Source organism: Carica papaya, chromosome 1, assembly GCF_054855325.1.
Source record: "Carica papaya isolate Zhongbai chromosome 1, ASM5485532v1, whole genome shotgun sequence".
NCBI lineage: Eukaryota > Viridiplantae > Streptophyta > Magnoliopsida > Brassicales > Caricaceae > Carica > Carica papaya.
The window spans coordinates 21218256-21246029 of NC_142309.1; the positions used below are offsets into that span (position 1 = coordinate 21218256).

At 34.7% G+C, this 27774-nt stretch overlaps 4 protein-coding genes and 1 long non-coding RNA gene across 19 annotated transcripts in view; 2 read left to right on the top strand and 3 right to left on the bottom strand.

Moving 5' to 3' along the window:
* Nucleotides 1-1199, top strand: part of LOC110818845 (tetratricopeptide repeat (TPR)-containing protein) — a 34609-nt gene extending 33410 nt beyond the window's left edge. For 2 of the 3 annotated variants that reach the window (XM_088221422.1, XM_088221423.1), the window contains exon 19: nucleotides 176-824. In XM_088221422.1, the coding sequence (XP_088077548.1) occupies nucleotides 176-442 (267 nt within the window). In that variant the 3' untranslated portion in view covers nucleotides 443-824. Of the gene's footprint in view, nucleotides 1-175; nucleotides 825-1103 lie in introns of those variants that run through there. The other variant, XR_015820068.1, reaches the window with a different exon arrangement.
* A 17-nt stretch (nucleotides 1200-1216) lies between these two features.
* Nucleotides 1217-3765, bottom strand: LOC110818683 (monooxygenase 1-like). Its single transcript, XM_022047629.2, has 6 exons — nucleotides 3587-3765; nucleotides 3310-3456; nucleotides 3159-3221; nucleotides 2889-3060; nucleotides 2367-2595; nucleotides 1217-1864 (listed from the first exon to the last, which is right to left on the bottom strand). The coding sequence occupies exons 1-6, from the start codon at nucleotides 3655-3657 to the stop codon at nucleotides 1356-1358; spliced, it is 1191 nt and encodes a 396-aa protein (XP_021903321.2). The 5' UTR covers nucleotides 3658-3765; the 3' UTR covers nucleotides 1217-1355.
* A 591-nt stretch (nucleotides 3766-4356) lies between these two features.
* LOC110818783 (monooxygenase 1-like) lies at nucleotides 4357-6422 on the bottom strand. Its single transcript, XM_022047773.2, has 6 exons — nucleotides 6251-6422; nucleotides 5992-6138; nucleotides 5724-5783; nucleotides 5443-5611; nucleotides 5101-5329; nucleotides 4357-5009 (listed from the first exon to the last, which is right to left on the bottom strand). Exons 1-6 carry the CDS (start codon nucleotides 6355-6357, stop codon nucleotides 4504-4506), a joined length of 1218 nt encoding a protein of 405 aa, XP_021903465.2. The 5' UTR covers nucleotides 6358-6422; the 3' UTR covers nucleotides 4357-4503.
* Nucleotides 6423-11901: 5479 nt separating this feature from the next.
* On the bottom strand, nucleotides 11902-26225 carry LOC110818842 (monooxygenase 1-like). Of its 13 annotated transcripts, none has more exons than XM_088221430.1 (9): nucleotides 25956-26225; nucleotides 25073-25614; nucleotides 15557-17600; nucleotides 13886-15461; nucleotides 13625-13771; nucleotides 13349-13426; nucleotides 13084-13252; nucleotides 12756-12984; nucleotides 11902-12664 (listed from the first exon to the last, which is right to left on the bottom strand). In XM_088221430.1, the coding sequence occupies exons 4-9, from the start codon at nucleotides 14125-14127 to the stop codon at nucleotides 12159-12161; spliced, it is 1371 nt and encodes a 456-aa protein (XP_088077556.1). In that variant the 5' UTR covers nucleotides 14128-15461; nucleotides 15557-17600; nucleotides 25073-25614; nucleotides 25956-26225; the 3' UTR covers nucleotides 11902-12158. The 13 variants fall into 13 exon arrangements, with proteins under 13 accessions (XP_088077556.1, XP_088077557.1, XP_088077554.1 ...); XM_088221431.1 differs by lacking the exon at nucleotides 25073-25614 and having other exon boundaries at nucleotides 15557-17306; nucleotides 17491-17592; nucleotides 25872-26055; XM_088221428.1 differs by lacking the exon at nucleotides 25073-25614 and having other exon boundaries at nucleotides 15557-17306; nucleotides 17491-17600; nucleotides 25654-26055.
* Nucleotides 25934-27736, top strand: LOC148270435 (uncharacterized). Its single transcript, XR_015820093.1, has 3 exons — nucleotides 25934-26064; nucleotides 27096-27147; nucleotides 27237-27736. It is a non-coding gene; the product is annotated as an uncharacterized LOC148270435 (long non-coding RNA).
* Nucleotides 27737-27774: the final 38 nt, after the last annotated feature.

Here is a 27774-nt window from a genome sequence, read left to right on the forward strand (position 1 = left end):
TTTAATTTTTGCTGATATAAAATTGTTAAGGTTAAGGAAATTAAATTATAAAAAAGTCCAGAAAAATACAAGATAATAGCATTAAAAACTAATAATTTGCCTTTATTTTTATCGTTATTTTCTAATATCAAAATAACAAGCTTTGTGAAAGAAATGAGCAATGGTTTATTTGCAGGAGGCACTATATAACATAGCTCGAGCTTTTCAGCATGTTGGACTCGTATCTCTGGCTGCATCATACTATGAAAAGGTTCTTGCAACAAGGGTGAGGGATTATCCTATCCCAAAACTCCCTAATGAAAATCTGGACACGCTGGAGAATAAGAAGCCTGGGTATTGTGATCTGCGCAGAGAAGCAGCTTTCAATTTGCACTTAATCTATAAACAAAGCGGAGCAATACATCTTGCTAGGCAGGTGTTGATAGATCATTGCAATATATAATTCTGGCAAGCAATCCTAGAAAGCAAACCCAGACCTTGGCTCAGCACTAGTGCAATTTCAATGGCAAGTTAAAGGTAAAAAGGAGGTGGTTTCTAATGGTGAATAATATTGCATGATGAGTTCTCTTTCATGTTTATGAAAATTATTCATGAATGTTTTGCCAATACATATAGTTACAGTCCCAATCACATAAATAAAAACTGAGAAATTTCAGAAGATATTAAGAGATGTCATGTTTCTACTCAGAATTTAATATAAATTAGAATTTATTAATAAAATCTATGAGATAAGATTTTTATCATGTTATCAATAAAAATGTAGCACGGCATATGTATCAACTTCTTATACGAAATATGTTAACAGTGGTGCATATTCCGATTTATTTTTCTTTTTGGAAATTGAGAACATTATAAATGTTTTTTTTTTTTTTTTTTCACGAATACTTTGGTATACATTAGTTATCCTGTAGTAACTGAGTAATGATTGGTGTTGATAAAGAGTTGAACAAATATTTGTGTTATAAAGTTAACAAGGCAGATTAGCTAGATATTTTTCAAGTCAAGTGTCATTCCTGTTATATTTTTCTCTTCTGTTATTGTTTTATGTCATGACTGAAGGTTTATTTTTGTTTTTCTTTTCTAACTTTTTTCCTTTGCTTTAGATGAAGGACCCAACAAGACCATTTCCTTGAAAACTTTTAATGCTGTACTTGTTTTGTTTTATCATATGAAAATCTTTACGATTTTGAGTGTGACAATAGTACATTCTGATTCATGACATAAAATATATATATATTACTGAAGATCGAAGAACAACAAGTTGCATCAGTTCAACTACAACACAACTTATAAATAATTTAAATATGGATATACTCGTTATCAAAATAATTAAAAAATAACATTGGTAGAATTTGTTAAAAAAGACTACCACAATCATATCGAGAATGAGCAGTTGGGTTGGGGAAGAGTAAAGTCATGAAAAGAACGACGAAGAGTTTCTTAATCAATGATGTTGTATCGAGCAATGAGCCAATAAGGTAAGTTTGTGTAGACAGTCGTACCAACCTCATTCTTCTTTCTTTTACATATTTGTCAAGTGCTTCCTCAATTCCCTCTTTTGAATTAAGCTTCTTTGATAAGCACCGAGCTAGTACTATTGAGTCTTCCATGGCTGCTGCGCCGCCCTGACCCAAGAACGGACACATTGCATGCATTGCATCTCCAGCCACTGTCACTGTTCCTCTTCGAAAATTGGCCAGCAACACTTCCCATGGCTCTCGATAACTCAAGTGAGTGAATGATAATGAGCTTCGATCGCACCTTTCCACTAACTCTAGGCTTTCTGTTGACAACTCATATTCAAGTAAAGTGTCTTTAGCCAGTTGTTGTATCAATTCTGGATCTTGGGCCACTTTAGAAATATCTGAAATTAAGACCAGAAGTCAACATACAACAAAGTTTAGATCTTTCAAATGTTATTTTCTATTGGTTAATGTTGTGTTAAGCTAGCTAATTTTAAAATTAACAAAAGAGTTGCAACATATATCCTTAGTGTAATAAGAAATATCTGTAATTAAAGCTGTAAGTCAACATACAACAAGATTTAAATCTTTGGAATGTTGTTTTTAGTGGCAAATGTTGTTTTAAGCTATCAACTTTTAAATTTAAAAAAAAAAAGTTACAACATATATCCTTGGCTACACTTCGGAAGATGCAAATTTACTAGCTGCTAGTGATGGTGGCACTCCAATCCCTTAGTATCCTATCAGATGCAGAAATCATGATCCTATAGGATCGAGCTCTTGCCCTCATAAAATCAGACACATCTAATCCACAACAAGGACACTCCCGAAGACATTAATTAAAGTTTTATATGAATAAGCAAAAAACAAAGATTAGTATAAAAGAATAAGAAGATATATAACCTGTGGGATTCCACCTGTGAAGTAAGAACCAATAAACGAGTTTATCGGTAATAGGAACTCTTCCAAAAAGTGTGTTGCCCTTTCTTATCCTAATAAATTCAATTGGCAATCCATGGCTATTAGGATACTCTGTAAAACCTCTCACTGTACATGAACTGAACACCTTCTTGGGTTTTAGCCCAATAAAATTTCCAACTATTGAATTGGCTCCATCACATCCGACCAAAACCTACAAATAATTGCATTAATTATGTAGCTGTGGAAAGTAAAGTATTTTTGTATAACAAATAATTATAAGACATTCTGATTTATAACGTCAGATTCATCAGAACTAAAAAATTATGATTAGTGCGTGTGGATGATATTGTTGTGATTGAATCAAATTAAGTTCTAGCAAACTCATTACATACAGACAACTCAACGATATAATTTATAGCTCGTATTATATTGACTCTAATAGGGAATTTCATGACTTGGATTTATCCCTATTTTACATACATATTATATGCATATATTATCTACCTTGGCTCTAATGGCGGTTCCATCTTGCAAGTGAATAATTGGATAAGAAGTCAAAGAGTCCAACTCCACTGACACGATTTGGCATTCAAAGCGAATGGTGCCAGTTGGAAGTTGACCAGCTAGCACGTTGACTAGATCACTACGCTTCAAGCAACGTACTTCTCCAACACTTCTGAAAACGCATACACAAAACCCACATACATATACCCAATTTTTTTTTTTATAATGGTGATCATCAGTAAATTGAAAAGGGTATGGTTTTCAACTTACGGAACTGGTAGAAGAGGCGATTCACGTCGCTTCCCGTTGTTTTGGATCGATATATCTCGCCCTCTGTTTGTATAATGCAGTCAATATATATGTGTATGCACACACAGTATATATGCAATCCAAATATGTATATGCAAAAATTAACTATTACCCGAGAATTGGGAGAGCAGTAGATTGTAGAATGGAGGCAACGCCAAGCTGGTGAAGGACGCGCCACCCGTTTGGTTGGATTCCGATGCCGGCGCCGGTCGCACGAACCGACTCTGCTTTTTCCAGAACAACACTCTTTATCCCCTTCCTGCGTTAACATTATAAGCCAAGTATATAAATATTTATATATTCACTACTGCTATATACTACATATATATACATACCCATTACATATATGAGAACAGTAATTATATTAAACATGGATAAATATTACGAACCTGTGAAGAGCTAAGGCAACGGCGAGACCGCATATGCCGGCACCTGCTATTACTATCTCTATCTCTTCCATTTCTTTCTTCTTCCTTTTTCGCTATATTAATTTATCTTCTCTCTTTGATTGATATTCAGCAATTAACAAATGAGTTTTTTCTTTTGGAGGGGAGCGTTTGGGTGTATGTATATATAATAGTCAGATATATATAATAAAGTCGGTTTGACTAGTTGTCCTCGGTCTTTAATAGGGTAGACTTCTATAATTTCCATGGTCAACAAATTGGAGCTTAGTTACGTTGCCCCTCCTTGGTCCCCAGCCTATCTAAAATATCTTTTATTTGGACCAATTATCAATTATCATTTTGAGATTTGAGATTTATCGAATATTGCTCTTTGTTTTTTTCTTTCCATGCAACATTTTTAACCAGAGAGCTTCTTTTTCTTGTAAATCATAATTCCATAAGACAATGCAACTGATACTAAGTCATGCAGTAATTATTCTCCACAACTTCTCTTTTACATGTCTAGCAGATTCCCTGTCGTATTGTTGTGCGTTTCCAATAAACCAGTCGTGGACTTTCCTTCAAATTTATGTATAATTATATATTGCGAATAGTTAGTTACTAAAAGAAAAGTTGGACTCGAATTGACAAACTCAAACTTCACAATCAATGAAGGCCAAAAAATCCATTCACACCCAACTTTGATATTCCCCTTTAATTTCTATTGTTTGTAATGCATCAAATCTTTGTATTATAATTTACTTACATAAATATTACTCGAAAAGTATTTATTGGGGAAGAATTCACCACTGAAATAATAAGATACAACATATAATTTGTTGACATTTAACGGATAACTTATACATTTTATTATAATTTTCATACAAAAAATTTGAAGTTAAATCCGGAATTTATTAGAATTAGAGGCGTCCGCAATCATATTTGGCATGAGCAGTTGGGTTGCGGAAGAGCAGAGCCATGAAAATCATAATAAAGATTTTCTTAATTAACGAGGAAGTATCAAGCAACGAGCCAACAAGATAGGTTTGTGTTGACAGCCAAACCAGTCTCATCCTTCTTTCTTTTATATACTCGTCCAAAGCTTCTTCAATCTTTTGTTTTGAACCAAGCTTTCCTGCCAAACACCTCGCTAACACCACTGCGTCTTCCATGGCTGCGGAGCCACCTTGACCTAAAAATGGACCCATCACGTGCATTGCATCTCCCGCCACTGTTACCGTCCCTTTCCGAAAGTTTCCCAACAGCACCTCCCATGGTGACCTATATCTCAAGCGAGTGAGCGATAATGAATTTAGATCACACCTTTTGACTATCTCTATTCTTTCTGCTGGAAATTTGTGCTCGATTAATGTTTCTATAGCCATTTTTTGTATCAGCTCCGGATCATGTGCCACTTTTGCAAGATCTATAGTCGAAACTCATAAACAAAAACATGATTCAGAGATTTTGATCGATTGTTTTTAAACATGTAGAGATTGAAATTTAACAATAATTACCGGTAGGATTCCATTTGTGAAGTAAGAACCAATAGAGTAGGTGATCGTTGAGAGGAACTCCTCCCGACATGGTGTTGCCCCTTCTAATTCTTACGCCCTCAATGGGCAATCCGTGGCGGTTTGCAAACTCTGTAAGACCTCTCACAGCCAATGAACTGAATACCTTTTTTGGCTTTAGTCCCAGAAAGTCACCTATTACTGAATTGGCCCCATCACATCCGATCAAAACCTATTTATATATACCCAGGTGTGGAATTAATTAATGTTAAATATACACATTTAAGAAAATATGTTTTCTGTTGTATGTGTATTACAGTATATGTGTGTATAATATATATATACCTTGGCTCTAATGGTTGTTCCATCTTTGAGGTGAAGAATAGGGTAGGAAGACAAAGGGTCCAACTCCACTGAAACGATTTGTGAATTAAAGCGAATGGTGCCAGATGGAAGATGATTGGCGAGTGCTTTGACTAGATCACTCCGTTTCAGGCACCGACCTTCCCCAACTCTGACAATATATGTAGTTTATGTCAAATAATATCCTCTTAAAAACATAATCTTCAACGAAAAATGAAAAGCTTATATATATATATGTACTGTATATGGGCTTGTCAACGTACGAGGTAAGCGAAAAAGTTGATTCACGCCGCTTGCCGTTGTGAAGCGATACATCCCTTACCCTGTTTTCGTATATACAATTGTGGGTGTTAAATATTGTATACCCATCTTTTCGAGAAAAAAAAAATTGTGTATTCATAATTCATATGTTTTACAGAAAGATAAGAAAAGAGACCAAAGGTGGAGCATGATATATATATATATATATATGCGTATCTGTATGTATATGTATATGTATATGTTTAGAGAGAGAGAGCGAGAGAGATATACCCGAGAAGTGGGACGGCAGTTGGGCGGAGATCAGAGCCAACACCAAGTTGGTCAAGAGCTCGCCACCCATTTGGGAAGACACCGATGGCAGATCCCGTCGCACGAACACATTCTGCTCTTTCCAGAATCACACTCTTTATCCCTTTCCTGCATCCCAGTTAAGTAATTATACATATTATATATATATATATATATATAGAGTTTCAATTTTTATAAAACGTTAAATATTTTTTATATATTAAAAATAATTATAAGAAACCTGTGAAGAGCCAAAGCAGTTGCCAGACCGCATATGCCACCACCTGCTATTACTATCTCAATCTCTTCCATTTCTTCCTCCTCTTTCCTTTTGCCAATTATACTCATCGATCTTTCTTTCTTTTCTTCTTCAGTAATTATCAACAAAACTATGTGTACTTTGTGGAGGCGTATGTGGGTATGTATATGTATATATATATATATATATTATATGTGCGTGCGTATAAAGTCAGGTTGACTTTGTCGTCACCTGTCTGTTGGTCATGGAGACTTTTCTCATTTCCTTGTCAAACAAACAAAGCTTTGTTGGCGAAGGGAAAAAGCTTAGTCCCTTAACTTAGACTATAATATATAAATAAAAAAAAAGGGGACAAAAATTTATTTTGTCATAAATTTTGAATGAGTTGATATTAAAATTATATATATTACTGTAACTTTCAAATTGATAAAAATAACATAATAAACTTTTGTGATACGGTAATATTTTATTTTATTTTCTTTAAAGTATAATATATTAAATCTCTAACCTTAAATTTGTTGAAAGTAAAAAAAGAATATTATTTTATTTAAATTAAATTAAATTTTAATCAGACATGTGTCAGAATTCGTCTTATTATTTTAGGTTGACTTGTTTTCTTTCTTGTTGACTGATCCTTCTCCATTTCTCTTTCTTGGAAACTTCTAATTCCTTGTCAACCAAAACATCATCTAATTTGTTTTAGATACCAATTTTAATTAAATTTGTCTACTTAAATTCAGAATTTTTATAATGTTTTCTGCTGCATGCTTCTTTTTTTTTTTTATATATATCATCAGTTATATAATTTTATCAAAACATTTGTTGACATTTTAATTAATAAATTGATCAATCAAAATTCTTATATTTAAATTAAGATATATTAAACAAGCCAAGTCAGTAGTCACTTTGAACACAATTTACTTGAATTTTAATTTTACGTATTGAAATTGCATATGAATTCTTACTATCTCTGTTTTTCTCTATTTTTTAGTGTCAGTCTCAGTGTATGTACTTATGTATGTATATTCAGGTTGACTTGAGATAAACTATAAAAATACACTTAACCACAAACCGCCGGTAAAATATATATCTTCACTCTTGCAATAGTTGAGATCAATTACTCTTTGTTTTATAAGATCTCTTAGGAAGTGAAATTTCACATCTATATGTTTACTTTTTCTATGTAGAACAGGATTTTTAGATAATTTAATTGCTGATTCATTATCACAGTAGATAAAAGTAGGTCATTCTTGCTTGAAGTGAAGCTCATCAAGAATCTTTCTTAACCAGACTGTTTGACAAGCACATGCTAGAACAGCTATATATTCGACTTCAATTGTTGATAATGTTACTATTGATTGCTTTTTATAAAACCATGAAATTGTTGTTGTTCCCATTAAGAAAACATAACCAGTTATATTTTTTCTATCATCTAAATCTCTAGCATGATCACTATCCGTGAAACCAAATAGATTTGATTTTTCATCATTCCTGTAGAACAGTTCATATTTAGAAGTACCTTGCAAGTTTCAGAGAATTCTTTTTGCAGCAATAAGATGTACTTCCTTAGGACTTTCCATGTATATGCTGATTTTGCTCATATCACACATAATATATGGCCTTGTGGTGGTTTAATACATCAAGCTTCCCTCAATTTGCTTGTAAATAGTGTTGTCTACCGTCTTTCCTTCAGGATTTTTAACAAGCTTCATTCTTGTATCCATTAGAGTACTAGTAGGATTGCAATTCTTCATTTGAAACTTGCTCAAGACTTCCTGCATATACTTTTCTTGAGAAATGAATATGCCACCAGCAGATTGAGTCACGTCTATGCCAAGAAAGTATCGCATCAATTCAAGATCGCTCATGTCAAACTCGATCATCATAGACTTCTTAAACTTTTCAAACATGGTTATATCATTATCGGTATAAATTAAATCATCTATATAAAGACAAACCATAAGCACCCTCCCATCATCTTCTAATTTTATAAAAAGTGTGTGTTCATACGGACATTTTTAAAAACCTTCCTTCAAAAAATAAGTTTCATTTCGACCATACCAACCCCAGGTGCTTGTTTTAAACCATACAAGAAATTCTTTAGTCTATACACTTCATGTTTATTTCCAACTTTAATATAACCTGGAGGTTGTTCAATAAATATCTGATCATTTAGATCTCCATGTAAGAAAGCCGATTTCACGTCTAGTTGGAAAACAGGCCATGAATTTTGAGTTGCTAATGCAATAATCATTCTAACTGTGTCATGCTTTGTTACCAGTGTAAAAACTTTGATATAATCCATCCCAAACTCTTGTTTGTAGCCTTTAGCAATCAAACGTGCTTTGAATTTATCAACTTCTCATTTTTCATTTAACTTTGTTTTGTAGACTCACTTTACTCCAATGGATTTTTGGCATTTTGGAAGTTTAACCAACTCCCAAGTACTATTTTTTTCAATGGCAGCTATCTCATCATCCATTGTCTTCCTCTATTTTGACTATTTTATAATTTTTTTCAAAAGACATAAGATCATAATTTGAGAAAAAAGCAAAATGGGTTAGTGGTTCTTCAATTCCAGTTACCTCATAATCAGTCATCTATGTTGGCTTTCTCCTAACTCTTTGAGGTCGTTGTTCATCGTCGTTGGGAGGGGTTTGAGTAACCAATGGTTGTTCCTCATTGGTCATGTGATGATCATTCACCAAAGGTTGTTGTCTTTCTTCATTTTCAGCAATAAAATCAACTAGAATTTATTGTTGAATAATTTTTTTATCCCATTTCCAAAGGTTTGCTTCATCAAAAATCACGTCATGGCTAATAAATTTTTTTTAATGATAGGATTATACAACTTGTAGACTTTAGAATGATCACTAACACTAAAAAAAAATGCATTTTTCTCATTTGTCATCTAACTTCTTCCTTTTTTCATATGGAACATGAGCATAAGCAATGCATCCAAAAACTTTAAAGTATTATACTAATGGTTTATATCCATTCCAAGCTTCTTCCGGACTCATGTTTTGAACAGCAAATGTGGAAGATCTGTTCAAAACATAGATACTCCAATTAATTGCTTCAGGCCAAATTTTTTTTGGAATGTCACTCCTTTTTAACAGACTTCGAACCATATTCAAAATGGTACGATTTTTTCTCTCGCAAACACCATTTTGCTCAGGTGTGTATGTTGTTGTAAGTTGCCTTTTAATGCCATCAGACTTACAAAATTTTATAAATTCCTATGAGTTATATTCTCCACCACGGTCTGTTTGAAGAATTTTTATTAGACTTCCAATCTTTTTCTTAACAAGTGCTTTAAAGCTTTTTAAAAGGACAAAAGCTTCGATTTTTCCTGCAAAAAATAAACCCAAATTTTTCGACTATAATAATCAATAAAGATGATTATATATTTTTTACCTCCATTTAAAGATCGATTAATTGGGCCGCAAATATCAGAGTGCACCAGTTCTAAAACTTTCTTTGCTCTCCAAGAATTTCTTTTGGGAAAAGTGTTACAGTGTTGTTTACTAACAACACAATCTTTACAAACATCTGATGGACAATCAAATTATGGAAGTTCTGCCATCATCTACTTTTGCTGTAGAGTTTTCAAACCACCAAAATTTAGGTGAGCATATCAGAAATGCCAAAGCCAAGCCACCTCTTTCAATCTTGAAAAGAAACATGAAGAAGTGGTATTTTGAAGATAAAGTGGAAACATTCGATTTGTTGTCATTCTGACTTTAGCAATCAAGCCCAAATTTTCATCTTCAACATTGCAAACTCAAGCCTTAATTAGAATCTTATATTCCTTCTCTTAGAGTTAATCAATACTTAGTAGATTAGTCTTTAGATCTGGAATAAAGAAAACATTTGAAATTGTTTTATTAGTATTTTTTTTGGTACAGATTTTCACATTGCCCTTACCCATCATAGAAACTTTGGAATTACCACCAAATGTTACAGTATTACGAAATGATTCATCTAAATTTGAAAATGCCAACTTGTCTCCTCGCATGTGATTACTGCAACTATTATTTAAATACCACAAGTATTGATGTCTTTCATCTTTTGCATGACATGCCAACAAAAGAGAGACTTTTTCTTCTTCTTTCTCTGTGTTGTTTATTCAAATTAGTTCAGCATTCAGATCTATAGTGATCGTATTTATGACACCGATAACACTGATTCTTGAGTTGTCTGTTGGCTTGTGATTTGATGAGTTATAGACATCACAATTTCTTCCTTTCCATTGTGATTGGTTGATTCAAGATTTCTAGTGAAAGTGTTTGTTGAATTTATTTGTTGTCCCTGGATCTCCATTGTTTGATGAAAGGTTGTTCACTATTGCCTGCAGTGCTTGCTCCTTTGTTTTAGCTTTGATCAGTTTCCTTTCATGGATTTTAAAGAATTCTGTAATTCATCAATTGTAAATACATCGAGATCTTTAGATTCTTCAATTGAACAAATAATATAATTAAAATTTATTGTTAAAGATCGCATAATCTTTTCAACAATCATCACGTCCTTCATCTTATCTCCATTTATACGTCGTTGGTTCACGATTGTCATTGTTCTAGAGAAGAAATCATCTACTAATTCTCCAGTCTTCATATGTAGCGCTTCAAATTCTGCACGAAGTGCTTGGAGTTGCATTCTCTTTGCCTTTGCATCCCCTTGATATTTTTTCTTCATTGAGTCTCAGATGTTTTTTGGACGTATCTTTACAAAGAATTGTTTCCAAGGTAGATTGATCAATTGCTTGAAAGAGATTGTTCTTTGCTTTGAGATCCTTCAACTTTAATGCCTTATATTCTTTTTTTTACTGCTGTGTCAACATAGTTCCAGCCACTGGTTCTGCTACACCAGATTCAACAACGTTCCAGTACTCCTTGGACCTCAAAAAATTTTCCATCAGCATGCACTAGTGATCATAATGGCCATCAAAGTGTGGAATGACTAGTTGCACAAATGTTGCTTCAGTTGCCATCAACTCTGCTTGTCTCCTTCACTAGCTTACTGTAATTTTCTCTTCCTCACCTGTTGCAAAAATGTTTCAAAGAAGTTATGATACCAATTGTTGATTTTAGGATTGAAAAATAAAAAAATATATTTAAGAGGAATTTTAGCAAACACTTGCTGAGATAGAAAAATAAAAAACTTTTCATATTTTATTTCAACGAGTTGTACACTTTTTTAAACAAAACTTATAGTATAAATACTCAAGATTGATACAAAATAGGAACAGCCAACAAGATAAGAGGTAATTGACTTATTCCTAAATATTAGGATTATACAATAGCTAAATTAGAGAATCCTACTCAAAGATAAATTTTAACTAGTCAACGGTGAATCCATAACCTGCAAGTCTCAGGATCAATAAAAAAACCTTATTATTTTTTATTTTAAATTTGTAATTAATTATGATGCCTCTTATATTTGTGAACAAATTATTTTGTGAGAAGATAAGTGTATCAATGTATAGTTATGTTGTATATATAATATTTATTGATTTCGGTAATTGAAAATAGTGTGTAAGCGTTTGTATCCATCAATATTGAGGGTCGGGCTATTATATACACACACATTATATATCTTTCAATAAATTAATCTCAAAATTCATACTTAACATCACAACCAAAGAGAAAAATAAATAATATTTAAAGAGAGAATGCCACACTTACAAATTTACACACTACAAATAAAGATTATTGATTTAAATCTAAGAATTTATTGAACTTGAAAAATATTTAATGGGTAAGCATCCACCACTGAAATAATAATAAATAACAGCGTACAACATACAATTTACTAGTGTTTAACAGATACTTATACCTTTTATTGTAATTTTGATCAAAAAATTTGAAGTTTAATCCGGAATATATTAGAATTAGAGGCGTCCACAATCATACTTGGTATGAGCATTTGGGTCGCGGAAGAGCACAGCCATGAAAATCATAATAAATATTTTCTTAATTAACGAGGAAGTATCAAGCAACGAACCAACAAGATAGGTTTGTGTAGACAGCCAAACCAGTCTCATCCTTCTTTCTTTTATATACTCGTCCAAAGCTTCTTCAATCTTTTGTTTTGAATCAAGCTTTTTCGCCAAACACTTCGCTAACACCACTGCGTCTTCCATGGCTGCCGACCCACCTTGAGCTAAAAATGGACCCATTACATGCATCGCATCTCCCGCCACTGTTACCGTCTCTCTCCGAAAGCTTCCCAACAGCACCTCCCACGGTGGCCTATAACTCAAATGAGTGAGCGATAATGAATTTAGATCACACCTCTTGACTACCTCAATTCTTTCAGCTGGAAATTTGTGCTCGATTAATGTCTCTATAGCTTCTTTTTGTATCTGCTTCGGATCATGTCCCGCTTTCGCAATATCTATAGTCAAAACCCAGAAACAAAAACATGATTCAGAGATTTTGATTGATTGTTTTTAAACATTTACAGTTTGAAATTTAACAATGATTACCGGTAGGATTCCATTTGTGAAGTAAGAACCAATATAATAGGTGATCGTTGACAGGAGCTCCTCCCGACATGGTGTTGCCGCTTCTCATTCTTACACCCTCCATGGGCAACCCATGGCGCTCTGGATACTCTGTAAATCCTCTCACGGCCAATAAACCGAATAACCTTTTTGGCTTTAGTCCCAGAAAGTCACCTATTACTGAATTGGCCCCATCACATCCGATCAAAACCTATTTGTATATATGCCCAGGTAACTTTCTATATATACATAGAAGACAATATATATGTGTGTTGTATATGTATCTGAATATATTTGTGTGTATATATACCTTGGCTCTAATGGTTTTTCCATCTTGAAGGTGAAGAATAGGGTAGGAAGACGAAGGGTCCAACTCCACTGAAATGATTTGGGAATTAAACCGAATGGTTCCAGATGGAAGATGATTGGCGAGTGCGTTGACTAAATCGTTCCGTTTCAGGCACTGACATTCCCCAACTCTGACAATATATGTAGCTTATGTCAAATAATATCATCTAAAAAAGACAATCCTGAACGAAAAATGAAATGCTTATCTATATATATATATATTATACATGGGTTTGTCAACGTGCGAGATGAGTGAATTTGTCGATCTACGCCGGTTGCCGTTGTGAATTGATACACTCCTTCCACTGTTTCCATATATACATATATATAAAATTATGGGTGTTAAATATTGTATATTCATCTTTTCGCAAGAGATATTGTGTATTCATAATTCATATATTTTACAGAAAGAGAAGAAAAGAGACAAAGGTGTAGCATTATATATATATATATATATGCATATGTGTATGCATATGTATAGAAAGAGAGAGAGAGAGAGATACCCGAGAAGTTGGAGGGCAGTTGAGCGGAGGTCCGAGGCAACGCCAAGCTGATCAAGAACTCGCCAGCCATTTGGGAAGACACCGATGGCAGCTCCCGTCTCACGAATACATTCTGCTCTTTCCAGAATCACACTCTTTATTCCTTTCCTGCATCCAGTTAAGTAATTATACATATATATATATTTTAGGTTTCAATTTTTAAGAAATATTAAATATTTATAAGATAATATTATTGATACATTAACAATAATTATAAGAAACCTGTGAAGAGCCAAAGCAGTTGCCAGACCGCATATGCCACCACCTCCTATTACTATCTCAATCTCTTCCATTTCTTCCACCCCTTTCCTTTTGCCAGTTATATTTATCGATCTTTCTTTCTTTTCTTCTCCAGTAATTATGAATAAAACTATGTGTATTTTGTGGGGCGTGTTTGGGTGTGTGTGTGTGTGTATATATATATATATACATGTGTGTATAAAGTCTGGTCGACCTGTCGTCATCTGTCTCTTTAATCATGGTGTCGGGATGAACAACTCAACAGCTCATCATTAGTCACTTACCAGCCACGGTTTTCGTTACACAAATGATGAGCACGCGCAATACAAAAAATTTGTTTTAACAAATATTGTAATTATTTGTTTTCTCTCTCGTAACGCCCTTTCCTCTTTCCTATGTATATATATGTAATCTTATCCATAGCATAACGTTGTAAATTTCTTCTACAAATAGAATTGATTTCTCTTTTCAAATTACAGTTAAGAGTTGCTTAACCATATTCATCTAATATTTTCCCTTGGAAACGAGAAAAAGAACAAGAAACAAACACCTCAAATAGTAACATAAGGATAAAAGCATTAAACTTGTCATAAAACCTTATTGTCTCTTATTGCACGGTTAAGTTGAACCATAACAATTTTTCTTGGTGGAAGAATATGATTCTTCCAATCATCAAAGGCAACAAGCTTGAAGGCTATATCGTAGGTGTGAAATCTTGTTCACCTGAGTTTTCTCAAGTTCATGTTGGTGTGAAGAATGTTGTTCTATTCTATAATTGCCACCATCAGCAATATAAAGCAACCAAGTATGCAAACTTGTCCAGATCAACAGACAATTCTATTCAGCCATCCAACGCAGCACTAACCTTCAAGATAAAAAATGCATGGTCAACAATTGGAAAAGAAGAACCGTAATCGTCCCTTCCTGCCAGGCACTCTGATGTCCTTTTTATTTTTTGCATTTTCGATTTTAATCCTCTGTAATGATGTTTGCTTATTTGTTTCCTCTCCTGTGCTGATTGGCTCTTTTTTAAATTACAGCTCATGCTTTATAAATTTATAACTTCTTGTTATCAAAACATCTATCAAAAACAAAGCTGTGAAGTGTCAAGCTTGATTGACTTAAAGAATAGTTTGCTAATTTTCTTAACTTGGTATCAGAGCCACTGATATGGTCGGAGAAAACAGCAACTCCTCTACCTTCAATCCAACACCTCAAAGAATTCAAGCATTGCCCAACAACGCAATGGCCTGTGTGTGTACATTGAAGCTCAGCCATGACAACTTTCTTTTTTTGGAAAAACATGGTTCTCTCAATTATTCGATGGAAGAAACTTGAAGGCTTCATTACAGGAGCCAAACCAAGTCCACCTGAATACACAAAAAAAGTGGTGAAAGGGAGCTCCGAAGTAGAAATAGCAGTAAACCCCGACTTCGAAGATTAGTTTGCCTAAGATCAAATGCTACTCGGGTGGCTCTACAGCTCAATCGAAACTAATGTAGCTTCAGAACTAATGTGGTATCCAACATTAAAACTTCTTTGGGATGCCATCCGAGACCTATTCACAATAAAAAAAAAAAAAGAGCAAATGTAATCTACTACAACAGAGAATTTATTAAAATGCAAAAAGCAAACCTGAAAATGGAAGAATACCTGAAGGCCACAAAGAACATATCAAATAACCTTGCTTTAGCATGTCATCCCGTAACAATGGAAGATCTCATCTCCCAAGTACTTGCTGGTCTGGATTCTCCCGAATACAACACGTTAGTATGTTAAATGACAGAGAAAGAAAGCATAAGTTGGGTAGATCTCCAGTCCAAGCTGCTAAATTATGAAAAGAGACTTGAACAACTCAACTCTACAACAGCAAATCTCAACCGCGGTCGACCATCAGTAAATTTCTCCAACATCAAAAGCAACAAAAATTATCAAAACCTCCTGTCTCAATCGACCAACAGAGGAGGACGAAACAATAATCTTAACAGAGGAGGCCGCTACAACCCAAAAAGAAGAGGAAGAAACGACGACAACCCAATTTGTCAAGTATGCGGCAAAATTGGGCATACTGTTGCTCACTGCTACTATCGTTACGATAATAGCTATATGGGATCCGTTCTTGAAAACTCCACAAAGACTCATCAAAGCTGAGCCTTCTTTGTCTCCATCGAAACCAGTTTTGAAGACCCATTGTGGTATATCGATAGCGGTGCTAATAATCATATTGCAGGTGACCCAAACATTCTGTAATCCAAACAAGCCTATGGAGGAAATGAGAGTCTAATGATTAAAAACAGTGAGAAATTGCCTATCAAACACATCGGTAAGGCAAACATTTACACATCCGAAAATAAAAAATTGGCACTGAAAAAAGTGTTGCATGTACCTCAAATCAACAAAAATCTTTTGAGTGTCTCTCAGCTCACATCTTCTAACAATATTGAAGTAATTTTTAACTCATCTTATTGTTTTGTGAAGGACAAAGCCATCGGGAAGGTGCTGCTGGTGGGGAAGCTTAAAGATGGTCTGTACTGCTTGGGCTATTCGAAACCGACTGCCTTTTATCATCCTCTTTCTCCAGCCTTGATCACCAATAAAAACAAAAATGATAGTATCTGATCTCCTGAGTCAAAAAAGCTACAAATATGGCACAGGAGGCTAGGACACACATCACTAAAAATTCTAACTACTATCTTAAGATCATGTAATGAACCCTCTAAATTCAATGAAAGCTTCTTTTGTGATGCTTGTCATCTGGGCAAGTCTCATTCTCTTCCTTACTCTCTATCGTTGTCACATGCGAAATTTTTTTCGAAATAGTCCACACCGATGTCTGGGGATCTTCTCCTTTCACTGCACCTTCGGGCCATAGATATTATGTGATCTTCGTAGATGATTACAGCCGCTTTACCTAGCTCTATCCACTTAAACAAAAATTGAACGTCCATCAAGCCTTTACCCTCTTCAAACAACAAACAGATACCCAGTTTGGAAAGAAAATAAAATGTCCTCAGTCAGATTTGGGGGGAGAGCTCACTACTTTAACTCAAACACTCCAAAATAATGGAATAAAAATTAGATATTTCCTGCCCTTTCTCTTCAGCTCAAAAATGGACCAGCTGAAAAAAAACATCGACACATAGCTGAAACAAGCCTCACACTCCTTGCTAAATCAAGTGTACCCTTGAAATATTGGTTTGATGTCTTTGAAATAACTGTGTTTCTCATAAACAGAATGCCTACACCCACCTTAAATCATATCTCACCTCTTGAAAAATTGTATCACAAAAACCCACACTACAAACTACTGAAAACCTTTGGTTGTGCCTATTTTTCTTGCTTGAGATCATACAGAATCACAAGCCTTCGCTCAACAAAATGTGTCTTTCTTGGGTATAGTCCTCTGCACAAAGGATATAAATGCCTCAGTTCCATGAAAAAAATTTATGTGTCAAAAAACGTTGTCTTTAATGAATTAAAGTTTCCTTTTCACCATGGCTTCATAAACACTCATCACCCTGAAGTACCCTCTAGAATTACACTACCATTATGGTTTAATGTGTCCTCTTACTTCCCACGAGCCTCACCTTCTTCTAGGAGCTCAAACAACAGAGATATCTCTTAAGCCACAATACCAGCATCTTCTTAATGGCCGAGTCATCACCTCCACACTACTTGAGCAACTCAAACTTTGCTCCTGCAAACAACACAATGGAAAGTGACATGTCTCAACTTGAACCTGAGTCTCCTATCAATCAAAGCATGATGTTGCACGATCAAATAGAATAAGAAGAACTGCAAATAGATGACACTTTAACTGAACCTCCTAGGCACCAAATGATGACAAGAGCTCAAGCCGGAATTTTTAGACCGAGAAACTTATCACAGGACTTCTAGATGTTTAATGTAACAAAAAAAGATAACCTCAGCATACCCACTTTAGTCGCAAAAGCAATCAACAATCATTTTTGGAAATCGACAATGGAAGAAGAAATGACCGCTCTCAGCAATAACAAAATCTGGAAATTGGTACCTTATCATCCTGAAATGAATCTCGTAGGTAATAAATGGGTCTACAAGATCAAAACAAATGCAGATGGCAGCTTTCAACGGTGTAAAGCCAGGTTAGTTGCCAAAGGATTTCATCAAACACCCGAAATTAATTTTCATCAAACCTTCAACCCAGTGATTAAGGTGTCAACTCTCAGAGTTATACTAATTTTGGCAGTCTCTAATGGTTGGCGCATTAAACAATTAGATGTGAATAATACCTTCCTAAATGAGGAATTGAAAGAAACGGTGTGTATGAAGCAATCTAAAGGATTTGAAGACTCTATACATCCTAATCATGTTTGTCAACTCAACAAAGCACTCTATGGACTCAAGCAAACACCAAGAGCTTGGTTTAATAAGCTCAAATCCACTTTACTCAAATGGGGCTTTAAAAATTCTCAAGCAGATACTTCATTCTTCTTCCTTGTTATTGAAGCCATTAAAATCTTCATAATAATTTACGTTGACGATATAATTATGACAGGAAACAAGCCCGAAAGAATGCGGAGATTTATCATTCAACTCTCTATCTTATTTGCACTGAATGACCTAGGTGAGCTTCATCTTTTCCTTATAATTGAAGCAAAACATGATGAAATTGGACTTTTCCTTGCGCAAATAAAATACACTGAAGAACTCCTCAAACGAAACAATATGCACTCTTCAAAACCTTGTTCGACCCCAGCAGTCGTTGGAAGCAATTTGTCTGCAGAGGAAGGACATGAGTTGTCTGATCTAATTCCTTAGAGGAAAATTATCAGTTCCCTTCAATACTCGACTCATACAAGACCGAATATCTCATTCATCGTCAACAAATTCAGTCAATTTATGCAAAAACTTATCAATCTTCACATGAAAGCACTGAAAAAAGTGCTTAGATATATGAAAGGAACGACTAAAATCTAACTTCACATCAAACCCAGTAATAGATTGACCATTTTTGGATACTCTAATGTCAACTGGGTTTGCTCAAAAGATGATCGATGCTCAACCTCAGGTTACTGTGTCTATTTTGGAGACAATCTAGTATCTTGGAGCTCAAAAAAACAGAATGTTGTCTCAAGATCAAGTGCAGAATCCGAATACAGGGCTCTAGCTCACATATCTTATGAAATTGTTCAGTTAGAGTCCTTACTCAAATAAATAAATCTTGTCATTCCACAAACCTCCATCTCTTAGTGTGATAACATGAGCGCCACAGCTCTTACAAGCAATCTGATTTTCATTCACGAACCAAGCATATTGAAGTAGATATCCACTTCATTCGTGACAAAGTGTTAAGAGGAGTTCTCGACATCAAATATGTGCCTTCCTGCGATCAGACTGCAGATTGCTTCACCAAAGCACTGTCACAATCACAAGTCAAGTATTTTATAGAGAAATTTGGTCTCACTCGGCAACTACTTGTGAAGAACAACTGGAAACAGTCGACTCAAGAAAACAAGTGTGCCAACTTATCCAGATCAACGAAAAGTCTCAGTCAGCATGCCAACTCATCCCACAACTCCCAGACAAACACACATGGCCGATAACTGGAACACAATCGTCCTCATGATATAACAGAATCGTCCCTCACTGAAAACTGTTAAAGTTGCATAGATTTTCTGGTTTCTTCTGCGTTAATTGACAGTGAAAGTTTGTTGTTTTTCTTCTGTTGTTCTTGTGTTCATCCTTATTTGCCTGTAAAGAGCTGTAAAACTCTATAAATGTATCATCACCACTAAGAAAATTACTATGAATGAAAATCAAGCTGCTGTGAATTGTCCAGCTTTCATATCAATCGAGACAACCTATTTTCTTAACTTGGTATCAGAGCCAGAAAATGACAAAAGAGAACAGCAACTCCTTAACCTTAAACCCAATACCTCAAAAAATTTAAACTTTGTCTAGCAGCTCAATGAGCTTTGTGTGTACTCTAAAACTCAATCACGACAACTACCTCCTCTGAAAAAATTTGGTACTTTCAATTATAAGAGGAAACAAACTCGAAGGTTTCCTCACTGGTGCCAAATCAACCCCACCAGAATACACAGAAAGAATTGTAGAAGCAAGCACTGAAGTTGAAATCATAATGAATCTAGAATTTGAAGACTGGTTTGCACAAGATTAAATGCTACTGGGTTAGCTTTACAGCTCGATTGAAACAAACATAACCTTACAATTGATGGGGCACTCAATATCAAAACTCCTATGGAATGGAATCTGGGATCTCTTTGCAGTAAAAACACGAGCAAATATAATTTATTACAAAAGGAAATTCGTTAAAATACAAAAGACCAACTTGAAGATGGAAGAATACCTCAAATCCATCAAAAGAATTGTTGATAACCTTGCCCTAGCAGGACACCCTATTACAATGGAAGATCTCACCTCTTAAGTTCTTGTTGGCTTAGATTCCTCTGAATACAACCCACTTGTGTGCCAAATCATGAAAAAAAAAAGTATAAGTTGGGTCGAACTTCAATCTCAACTGCTCAACTATGAAAGACGATTGGAACAACTCAACATAACAACGGTCGCTCTAAACCTTTGAAGTCTCTCAGCATATTTCTCTAGCATCAGAAATAATAGAACTCATCAGAATTCACCTTCTCAATCGATTAACAGAGGAGGAGGATGCAACAGCCCCTTTAACAGAGGAGGTCATCACAACTCCAGAAGAGGAGTAAGACTCAGTGGTAACTCAAGACCAATCTGCCAAGTGTGTGGAAAATTTGGACACACTGCCGCTCATTGCTATTACCGCTATGACAACAGCTACATGGGAACCATCTCAGAAAACTTCCTAAATGTCTATCAAAGCTCAACTTTTTCGACCACTTCTGAAGACAACCTTGAAGATCCACTTTGTTATGTTGACAGTGGTACTAACAATCATGTAACTGGAACAGAAAATTAAACCTAAACAAAGTGCTACATGTACCAAAAATTAATAAGAATTTACTAAGTGTTTCTCAACTTACCTCTTCTAATAATGTTGAAGTTATCTTTAACTCATCCTCTTGTTTTATGAAGGACAAAGCCACAGGCAAGGTGCTGCTGCTAGGGAAGCTTAAAAACGGCTTATACTGTTTGGGCTCATCAAGACCAACTTCTCTTTATCATCCTTCCTGTCAAGCCTTCATCACTAGCAAAAACAACCAAACCCCTTAATCAAGAACACTGATGTGGCATAGAAGACTCGGACATCCATCTTTAAAAACCTTATATGTCATCTTAAAAATATGTAATGAATCATTTAAGTTCAATGAAAATATCTTTTGTGATGCATGTCAACTGGGCAAGTCCCATTTTCTTCCTTACTCTTTGTCTTTATCACATATAAAAAGACCCTTCGAAATTATTCATACCGATGTTTGGGGATCATCTACTCTCCATTCACCCTCAGACCATAGGTATTATGTAATTTCATTGACGATTACAGTCGGTTCACTTGGCTTTATCCACTGAAACAAAAATCAGAAGTTTTTCAGGCCTTTACTTTGTTCAAGCACCAAACAGAAACCCAGTTTGGAAAGAAAATAAAGTGTCTTTAATCAGACATGGGAGGAGAATTCATTGGCCTGGCCTAGACTCTTCAAAATAATGGAATTAATATTAGATACTCATGTCCCTACTCATCAGCTCAAAACGGACGAGCTGAAAGAAAACATTGGCATATAACTGAAATCAGTCTCACTCTCCTTACCAAGTCGGTGTGCCATTGAAATATTGGCTTAATGCTTTTGAAATAGTCATATTCCTGATTAATAGAATGCCTACACCAATCTTGAATCAGTCCTTACCACTTGAAAAGCTTTACCACAAAAAACCTAACTACAAACAACTAAAGACCTTTGGGTGTGCCTATTTTCCTTGCCTACGACCATATCAAAGTCATAAGCTTACATTCCACTAAAAAAAAATGTGTTTTTTTTTGTTACAGTTCTCTACACAAAGGATACAAATGTCTCAGCTCTACCGGCAAGATATATGTATCCATAAATGTTGTCTTCAATGAACTTGAATTCCCTTATCACCATGGTTTCACGAAAACACATCAACGCGAAACTGTCTCTAGAGTCACATTACCTTCCTAGCTGAATATATATTCTAACCCTACATCTCCTTTCCCAGGAAGGTTAAGCAGACAAGTCGTTGAAGAAACTCTAGCATCAGCTTCCTCCCCTATGGTAGAGTCCTCACTGCAACACTCACCAAGAGATCCTCCGACTAGTGATAATTTGTTACAAGAAGAACTGGTGTCTTCTCCTAGTCAGAGCATAACACTATCAGATCAAGAAGAAGAGAGAGTACAAGCTGAAAATACATTGACAAAAGCACCAAGATACCAGATGATGACCAGAACTCAAGCAGAGATATTTATACCGAGGAACCTGCCACAAGACTTCTAACTATTCAAAGCAGTCATGGTAAGAGATCTTACAACACCTACTTCGATCATTGAAGCAACCAAAATTCCCCACTGGAATTGGCCATGGAAGAAGAAATGTCTGCCCTCAGGAACAATCAAACATGTAAGCTGGTTCCTCATCATCCTAAAATAAACCTGGTTGGCAACAAATGGGTTTATAAAATCAAGACCAACACCGATGAAAGTTTTCAACAGTGTAAAGCTAGATTAGTGGCAAAAGGTTTTTATCAAACACCTGGAATAAACTTCCATCAAACCTTCAGCCCAATAATTAAGGCATCAATGCTTCGAGTGATTTTGGTTTTAGCAGTAACAACTTGGTGAAATATCAAACAGTTGGATGTGAATAATGCATTCCTAAATCGAGAATTAAAAGAGACGATTTTCATGAAGCAACCTGAAGGCTTCGAATATCGCAAATACCCTAACTATGTTTGTCAACTCAATAAAGCTCTCTATGGACTCAAGCAAGTTCCAAGAGCATGGTTTGACAAGCTCAAATCCTCACTGCTCAAAATGAGGCTTCAAAAACTCACAAGCAGATACATCTCTCTTTTTCTTCCTTTTAGAGACAACTAAAATCTTCATCCTAATCTATGTTGATGATATAATTGTTACAAGGAACAGACCAGAGATGATGCTAAGTGTCATCAACCAACTTCATAATTTATTTGCACTCAAAGATCTTGGAGACATTCATCTCTTCCTCGGCATCGAAGCAATACGGGATGACACTGGTCTCTTCCTTACTCAAACAAAATACATTGAAGAACTTCTTAAAAGAAGCAACATGCTATCTGCTAAATTGTGTCCGACACCGACAGTAATCGGCAATAACTTATCCACTGGAGAAGGGAAAAAACTGAAAGATCCAACTTCTAATCAGAAAATGATAGGATCTCTTCAATATTTAACTCACACAAGGCCATATATATCGTCCATTGTCAACAAACTTAGCCAACTCATGCAAAAACTAACTGATCTTTACATGAAAGCCTTGAAAAGAGTTCTTCGATTTATAAAAGGAATGACTGATGTCAGACTCCATATGAAACCCAGTGACAGACTAAACATTGTTGGGTATTCGGATGCCGACTGGGCCTGCTCAAAGGACGATCGCCGCTCAACCTCAGGTTATTACATCTATCTTGGAGAGAATTTGATCTCTTGGAGTTCAAAGAAGTAGAATGTTGTATCAAGGTCAAGTTTCGAATATGAGTACAGGGCCTTGGTGCATCTTGCTTGTGAAATCACCTGGCTGGAGTCCTTACTAAAAGAGATAAACATCACTACTCTACAAACTCCGATAGCCTGGTGCGATAATATGAGTACCACGATTCTCGCTAGCAATCCTGTTTTTCATTCACAAACCAAACATATTGAAGTTGATGTTCACTTCGTTCACGACAAAGTGACAAAAGGAGCTCCCGATATTAGATACGTGCCCTAATGCGATCAGATCATCGATTGCTTCACCAAGGCTCTGTTATAAATACGGGTTAAGTATTTCAGGAAAAAACTTGGACTGGTTCATTTACCGCTTCCCTTAACAAGTTTGAGGGGGAATGTGAAGAACAACTGGCAATAGTCGACTCAAGAAGACAAGTGTGCCAACTTGTCCAGATCAGCGAAAAGTCCCAGTCAGCATGCCAACTCATCCCACAACTCCCAGACAAACATGCATGGCCGACAATTGGAATGCAATCATCCTCCTGATAGAATAAAATCGTCCCTCACTGAAAACCGTTAAAGCTGCATATATTTTCTGGTTTCTTCCGCGTTAATTGATAATGAAAGTCTGTTATTTTTCTTTTATTGTTCTTGTGTTCATCCTTGTTTACCTGTAAAGAGCTGTTTAGCTCTATAAATGTATCACCACCACTAACAAAATTACTATGAATGAAAACTAAGCTGTTGTGATTTGTCCAACTTTCATATCAACCGAGAAAACTTGTTTTCTTAACTCTGCTTCACTTGACAAGTTTAATGGGGAATGTGAAGAATGTTGCTCTGTTCTCTAATTGCCACCATCAGCAATCCAATGCAACTAAGTGTGCAAACTTGTCCAGATCAGCAAAAAATCCTAGTCAGTCATCCAATTCAACACTGACCTTCAAGACAAAAAACGCATGACCGACAACTGAAAAAGAAGAACCGTAATCGTCCCTTCCTACCAAGCACTCTGATGTCCTTTTCTTTTCTGCATTTTTAGTTTTGATCCTCTATAAGGATGTTTGCTTATTTGTTTCCTCTCCTATGTTGATTGGCTCCTTTGTAAAGAGCAGCTCATGCTCTATAAATTTATAACTTCTTGTTATCAGAACATCTATCAAAAACAAAGTTGTGAAGTGTCCAGTTTGATTAACTCAAAAAATAATTTGTTAATTTTCTTAACTATTGGAGGAATAGAAGACGTTCAAGTTGTTGTGAATCCAGAATATAGAGAATGGTTTGCTCATGATCAAAATCTTCTTAGTTGAATTTATAACTTGATAGAACCTCTTGTAGCCTCAGAATTAATATGCTATGAAACCTTTAGACAACTTTGGGATACAATCAATGATTTGTTTGAAGTAAAAACTAGATCTTGTATGGTTTTCTGCAAGAGAAAATTTGTGAAAATGCAAAATGACAACATGAAGATGGAAAAGTATTTGAAAACAATGAATAACTTAGTTAAAAATTATGGACTAGCAAGTCACCTAGTATCACTTAAATAGCTGACCATTTAGATCTTGGCTGGACTAGACTCACAAGCCTTCAGTGTGTCAAATCAATGAGAAAAAGAGCATAAGTTGGGTTGAGCTCCAATCAAAGCTACTTAGTTTTGAGAGAAGATTGGAACAACTCAATGTTGGAATTATAACGATTAAATCTTAGACAACCAATAGCAAATTATGCAAACTCAATAAGCTATAATCATGAGAACAAAAACTTGAGCAAATTGGGAAATCGTTTTCAATGTGGAAAAAATGCTAACAACAACAATAGATGAGGAAAATGTTATCGAGACAGCGGTACCAAAGGTGCAAATGGTAACAAACCAATACGCCAAGTCTGTGGTAGAATTGGATATATAGTAATTTGTGACAAAAAGTATCTGATGTGTCTTATTTTTATCTTAATTTTAATATCCCTATAACTTAAATTTAAAATAAATTGTAAATGAATTTTGAGTTAAAAATTAATTTATCAGTTAAATTTTTATTTAGATTAAATTGTCGAAGAAAAGAGGAAAAATTAGCTGAAAAGAGAAGAAGAAGAAGAAGCAGAAAGCTCGTACCATAGAAGTCCGAACCCAAATATTCAACAATTCATCCCAACAGCCACATGAAACCAAAAAAGAAAAAAAAAAATTCGAAATCAGAATAGGAAAAAAATTTAAAAAGAAGAAGAAAAAAGGGGGAACGAAAAAGAAAATAGAGAGGCGTGTCAAAGGGAGATCTTTTCTTTGGCAGCCACCTATTGAAGAGAAGCAACTAACGAGAAAAAAATATATACATAGAGACAGGGAGAGAGAGAGAGAGCTTGGCAGAAGAGGGAACTGGTAGAGTAAGTGGAAGCGACGCAGAAGCGGAGCGCGACCTGAAACGATCTGGTGGAAGGCAGAACTAGTCGAACCGATTGAGGACGGGGAAACTAAAGCAGAAGTAATTGCAGAGAGCCAGGGGGAGAATCTGAGGAAAATATTCAAGTAATTTAATTTTTTTTTTTCAATTTGCATTGTTTTGGGATAAAAGTAAATTATTTTTTTATAAATTTGAATGCTAGTTTTTGAAATTTTTTATAAATTTATTTTTTATTATTACATGATTAAATTTCTTGAAAAATATAATTATCGTTGCTCAATCTAATATGTCTTGCTATTTTTCTTTACTTTAATAATTTACGTGGTCTGAATCAAAAAATAAATTTGTAATTTAATTTTTAGTTTTTTTATTATTATAATTTAATAGTATTGAACTTAATTAGGTAATGAGAATTAAACAACTCATAACTTTATTTGTTATTGATGGTTTTAGAGTAATGAGAATAAAATTTCATCAATTACACATAATTGTTAAGTATTAATTGCGATTTAAACATGATTAATATAATCGAGTTAACGTGGATTAATCGAATTATTACAAATTTAATTGAATCAAATTAATTATTTTTTATGAAATGTTAGTAGTTTTTAATTGATAGATATAGAAAATATTAGAAAGGAAACCAAAAATATATTAAGATAATTCGACCATTACAAACTAGATTAAATCGTCTGTAAAATAAAAATGCGAATATACCAAAATTTAGGTGAAATCAATACTCTGATGTGTTTTTATTGATAATTTTTTGTAAATTTAATTATTGATTAAATTATTTAAAAAAATTTCTCATCATAAATTAAATTTTAATTTCTACAGTTTTAATACTTGATATGTAATTTATGTGAGATAATATTCTACTTATCACTCTATTATTTAATATCTTATATAATATAACTTTCTAAGTTCTAATTATAATGTTTTCTGCTGCATGCTTCTTTTTTTCTTTTCTTTTTTTTTTTTTTCTAAGCATATAATTAACTCCTTTGTAAATCTTGAATCAATAAATTGATGGATCAAAATTCCTATGCTTGAGTTAGAGATAGTAAACAGGCTGGATTGGAAGTAGGATGGGTTTTATTCAAATTTGAATATTCATTTTATGTATTTAAATTGCATCTGAATATAACCTGTGAAGAACCAGGGAGGGAGGTAGCCAGGCCGCATATGCTTCCTTCAAGGATTAACATGTATATCTCTCTCTTTTTTTTTTTTTTATTCAAACTCTGTCCTTTTCTCTCATCTTACGTTGTTTCTTTTTACTCTCTTTGTTTTCCAGTGTTAGTGTGACCGTGCCTCAGCCTGTTCGTGTGTGTGTATGTATGTATCTGTTATATATATGCATATGAGTTCAGGTTGACTGGTCGTAGTTGGCAATCAAGTTTGTGGTTCCTCGTGGATAAACTACGAAAATCCACTTACAAAAGAAAAATTACTTTTAATGCCCGCCGCAGCCACCTTTTCCACACTATTCTGCTGGCTAAACCACTCGCAGAATATCCTATTAGAATCACGAATCAGCTTGGACGATTTGACTTTTTCAACACCAGACTTTGCAGTGGTTTTTCAGCATAAGCAAACTGCCGTTAAAGATCAAAAGGCTCTTTTTTCCTTAGACAGAGAGATTATATTCAACTACATGGTTGATACAAAATATTAACTTTATTGAACACATAAAATTTGTTGTTTTGTGTGTATATTATGAGTTAGTAATAACTTAATTATAATGTTTTATATACAACCAAAAAATTATAATTAAATTGAATTAAATTTCAAAGATTTTATTATGTTTACAAGAGAATAAATATTTTATAACG

Excerpts from the sequence above, each read along its gene's own strand:
- LOC110818683 (XM_022047629.2), bottom strand. The coding sequence starts at position 3,657 with ATGGAAGAGATAGAGATAGTAATAGCAGGTGCCGGCATATGCGGTCTC. Across the intron at positions 3,457-3,586 it reads GTTGCCTTAGCTCTTCACAG|GAAGGGGATAAAGAGTGTTG; the intron begins GTTCGTAATATT and ends ATGTTAACGCAG. Across the intron at positions 1,865-2,366 it reads TCACAGGTGGAATCCCACAG|ATATTTCTAAAGTGGCCCAA; the intron begins GTTATATATCTT and ends TCTTAATTTCAG.
- LOC110818783 (XM_022047773.2), bottom strand. The coding sequence starts at position 6,357 with ATGAGTATAATTGGCAAAAGGAAAGAGGAGGAAGAAATGGAAGAGATT. Across the intron at positions 6,139-6,250 it reads ACTGCTTTGGCTCTTCACAG|GAAAGGGATAAAGAGTGTGA; the intron begins GTTTCTTATAAT and ends ACTGGGATGCAG. Across the intron at positions 5,010-5,100 it reads TCACAAATGGAATCCTACCG|ATCTTGCAAAAGTGGCACAT; the intron begins GTAATTATTGTT and ends TTTCGACTATAG.
- LOC110818842 (XM_088221430.1), bottom strand. The coding sequence starts at position 14,127 with ATGACGACAGGTCGACCAGACTTTATACACACATGTATATATATATAT. Across the intron at positions 13,772-13,885 it reads ACTGCTTTGGCTCTTCACAG|GAAAGGAATAAAGAGTGTGA; the intron begins GTTTCTTATAAT and ends AACTGGATGCAG. Across the intron at positions 13,253-13,348 it reads TCGCACGTTGACAAACCCAT|AGTTGGGGAATGTCAGTGCC; the intron begins GTATAATATATA and ends ATATATTGTCAG.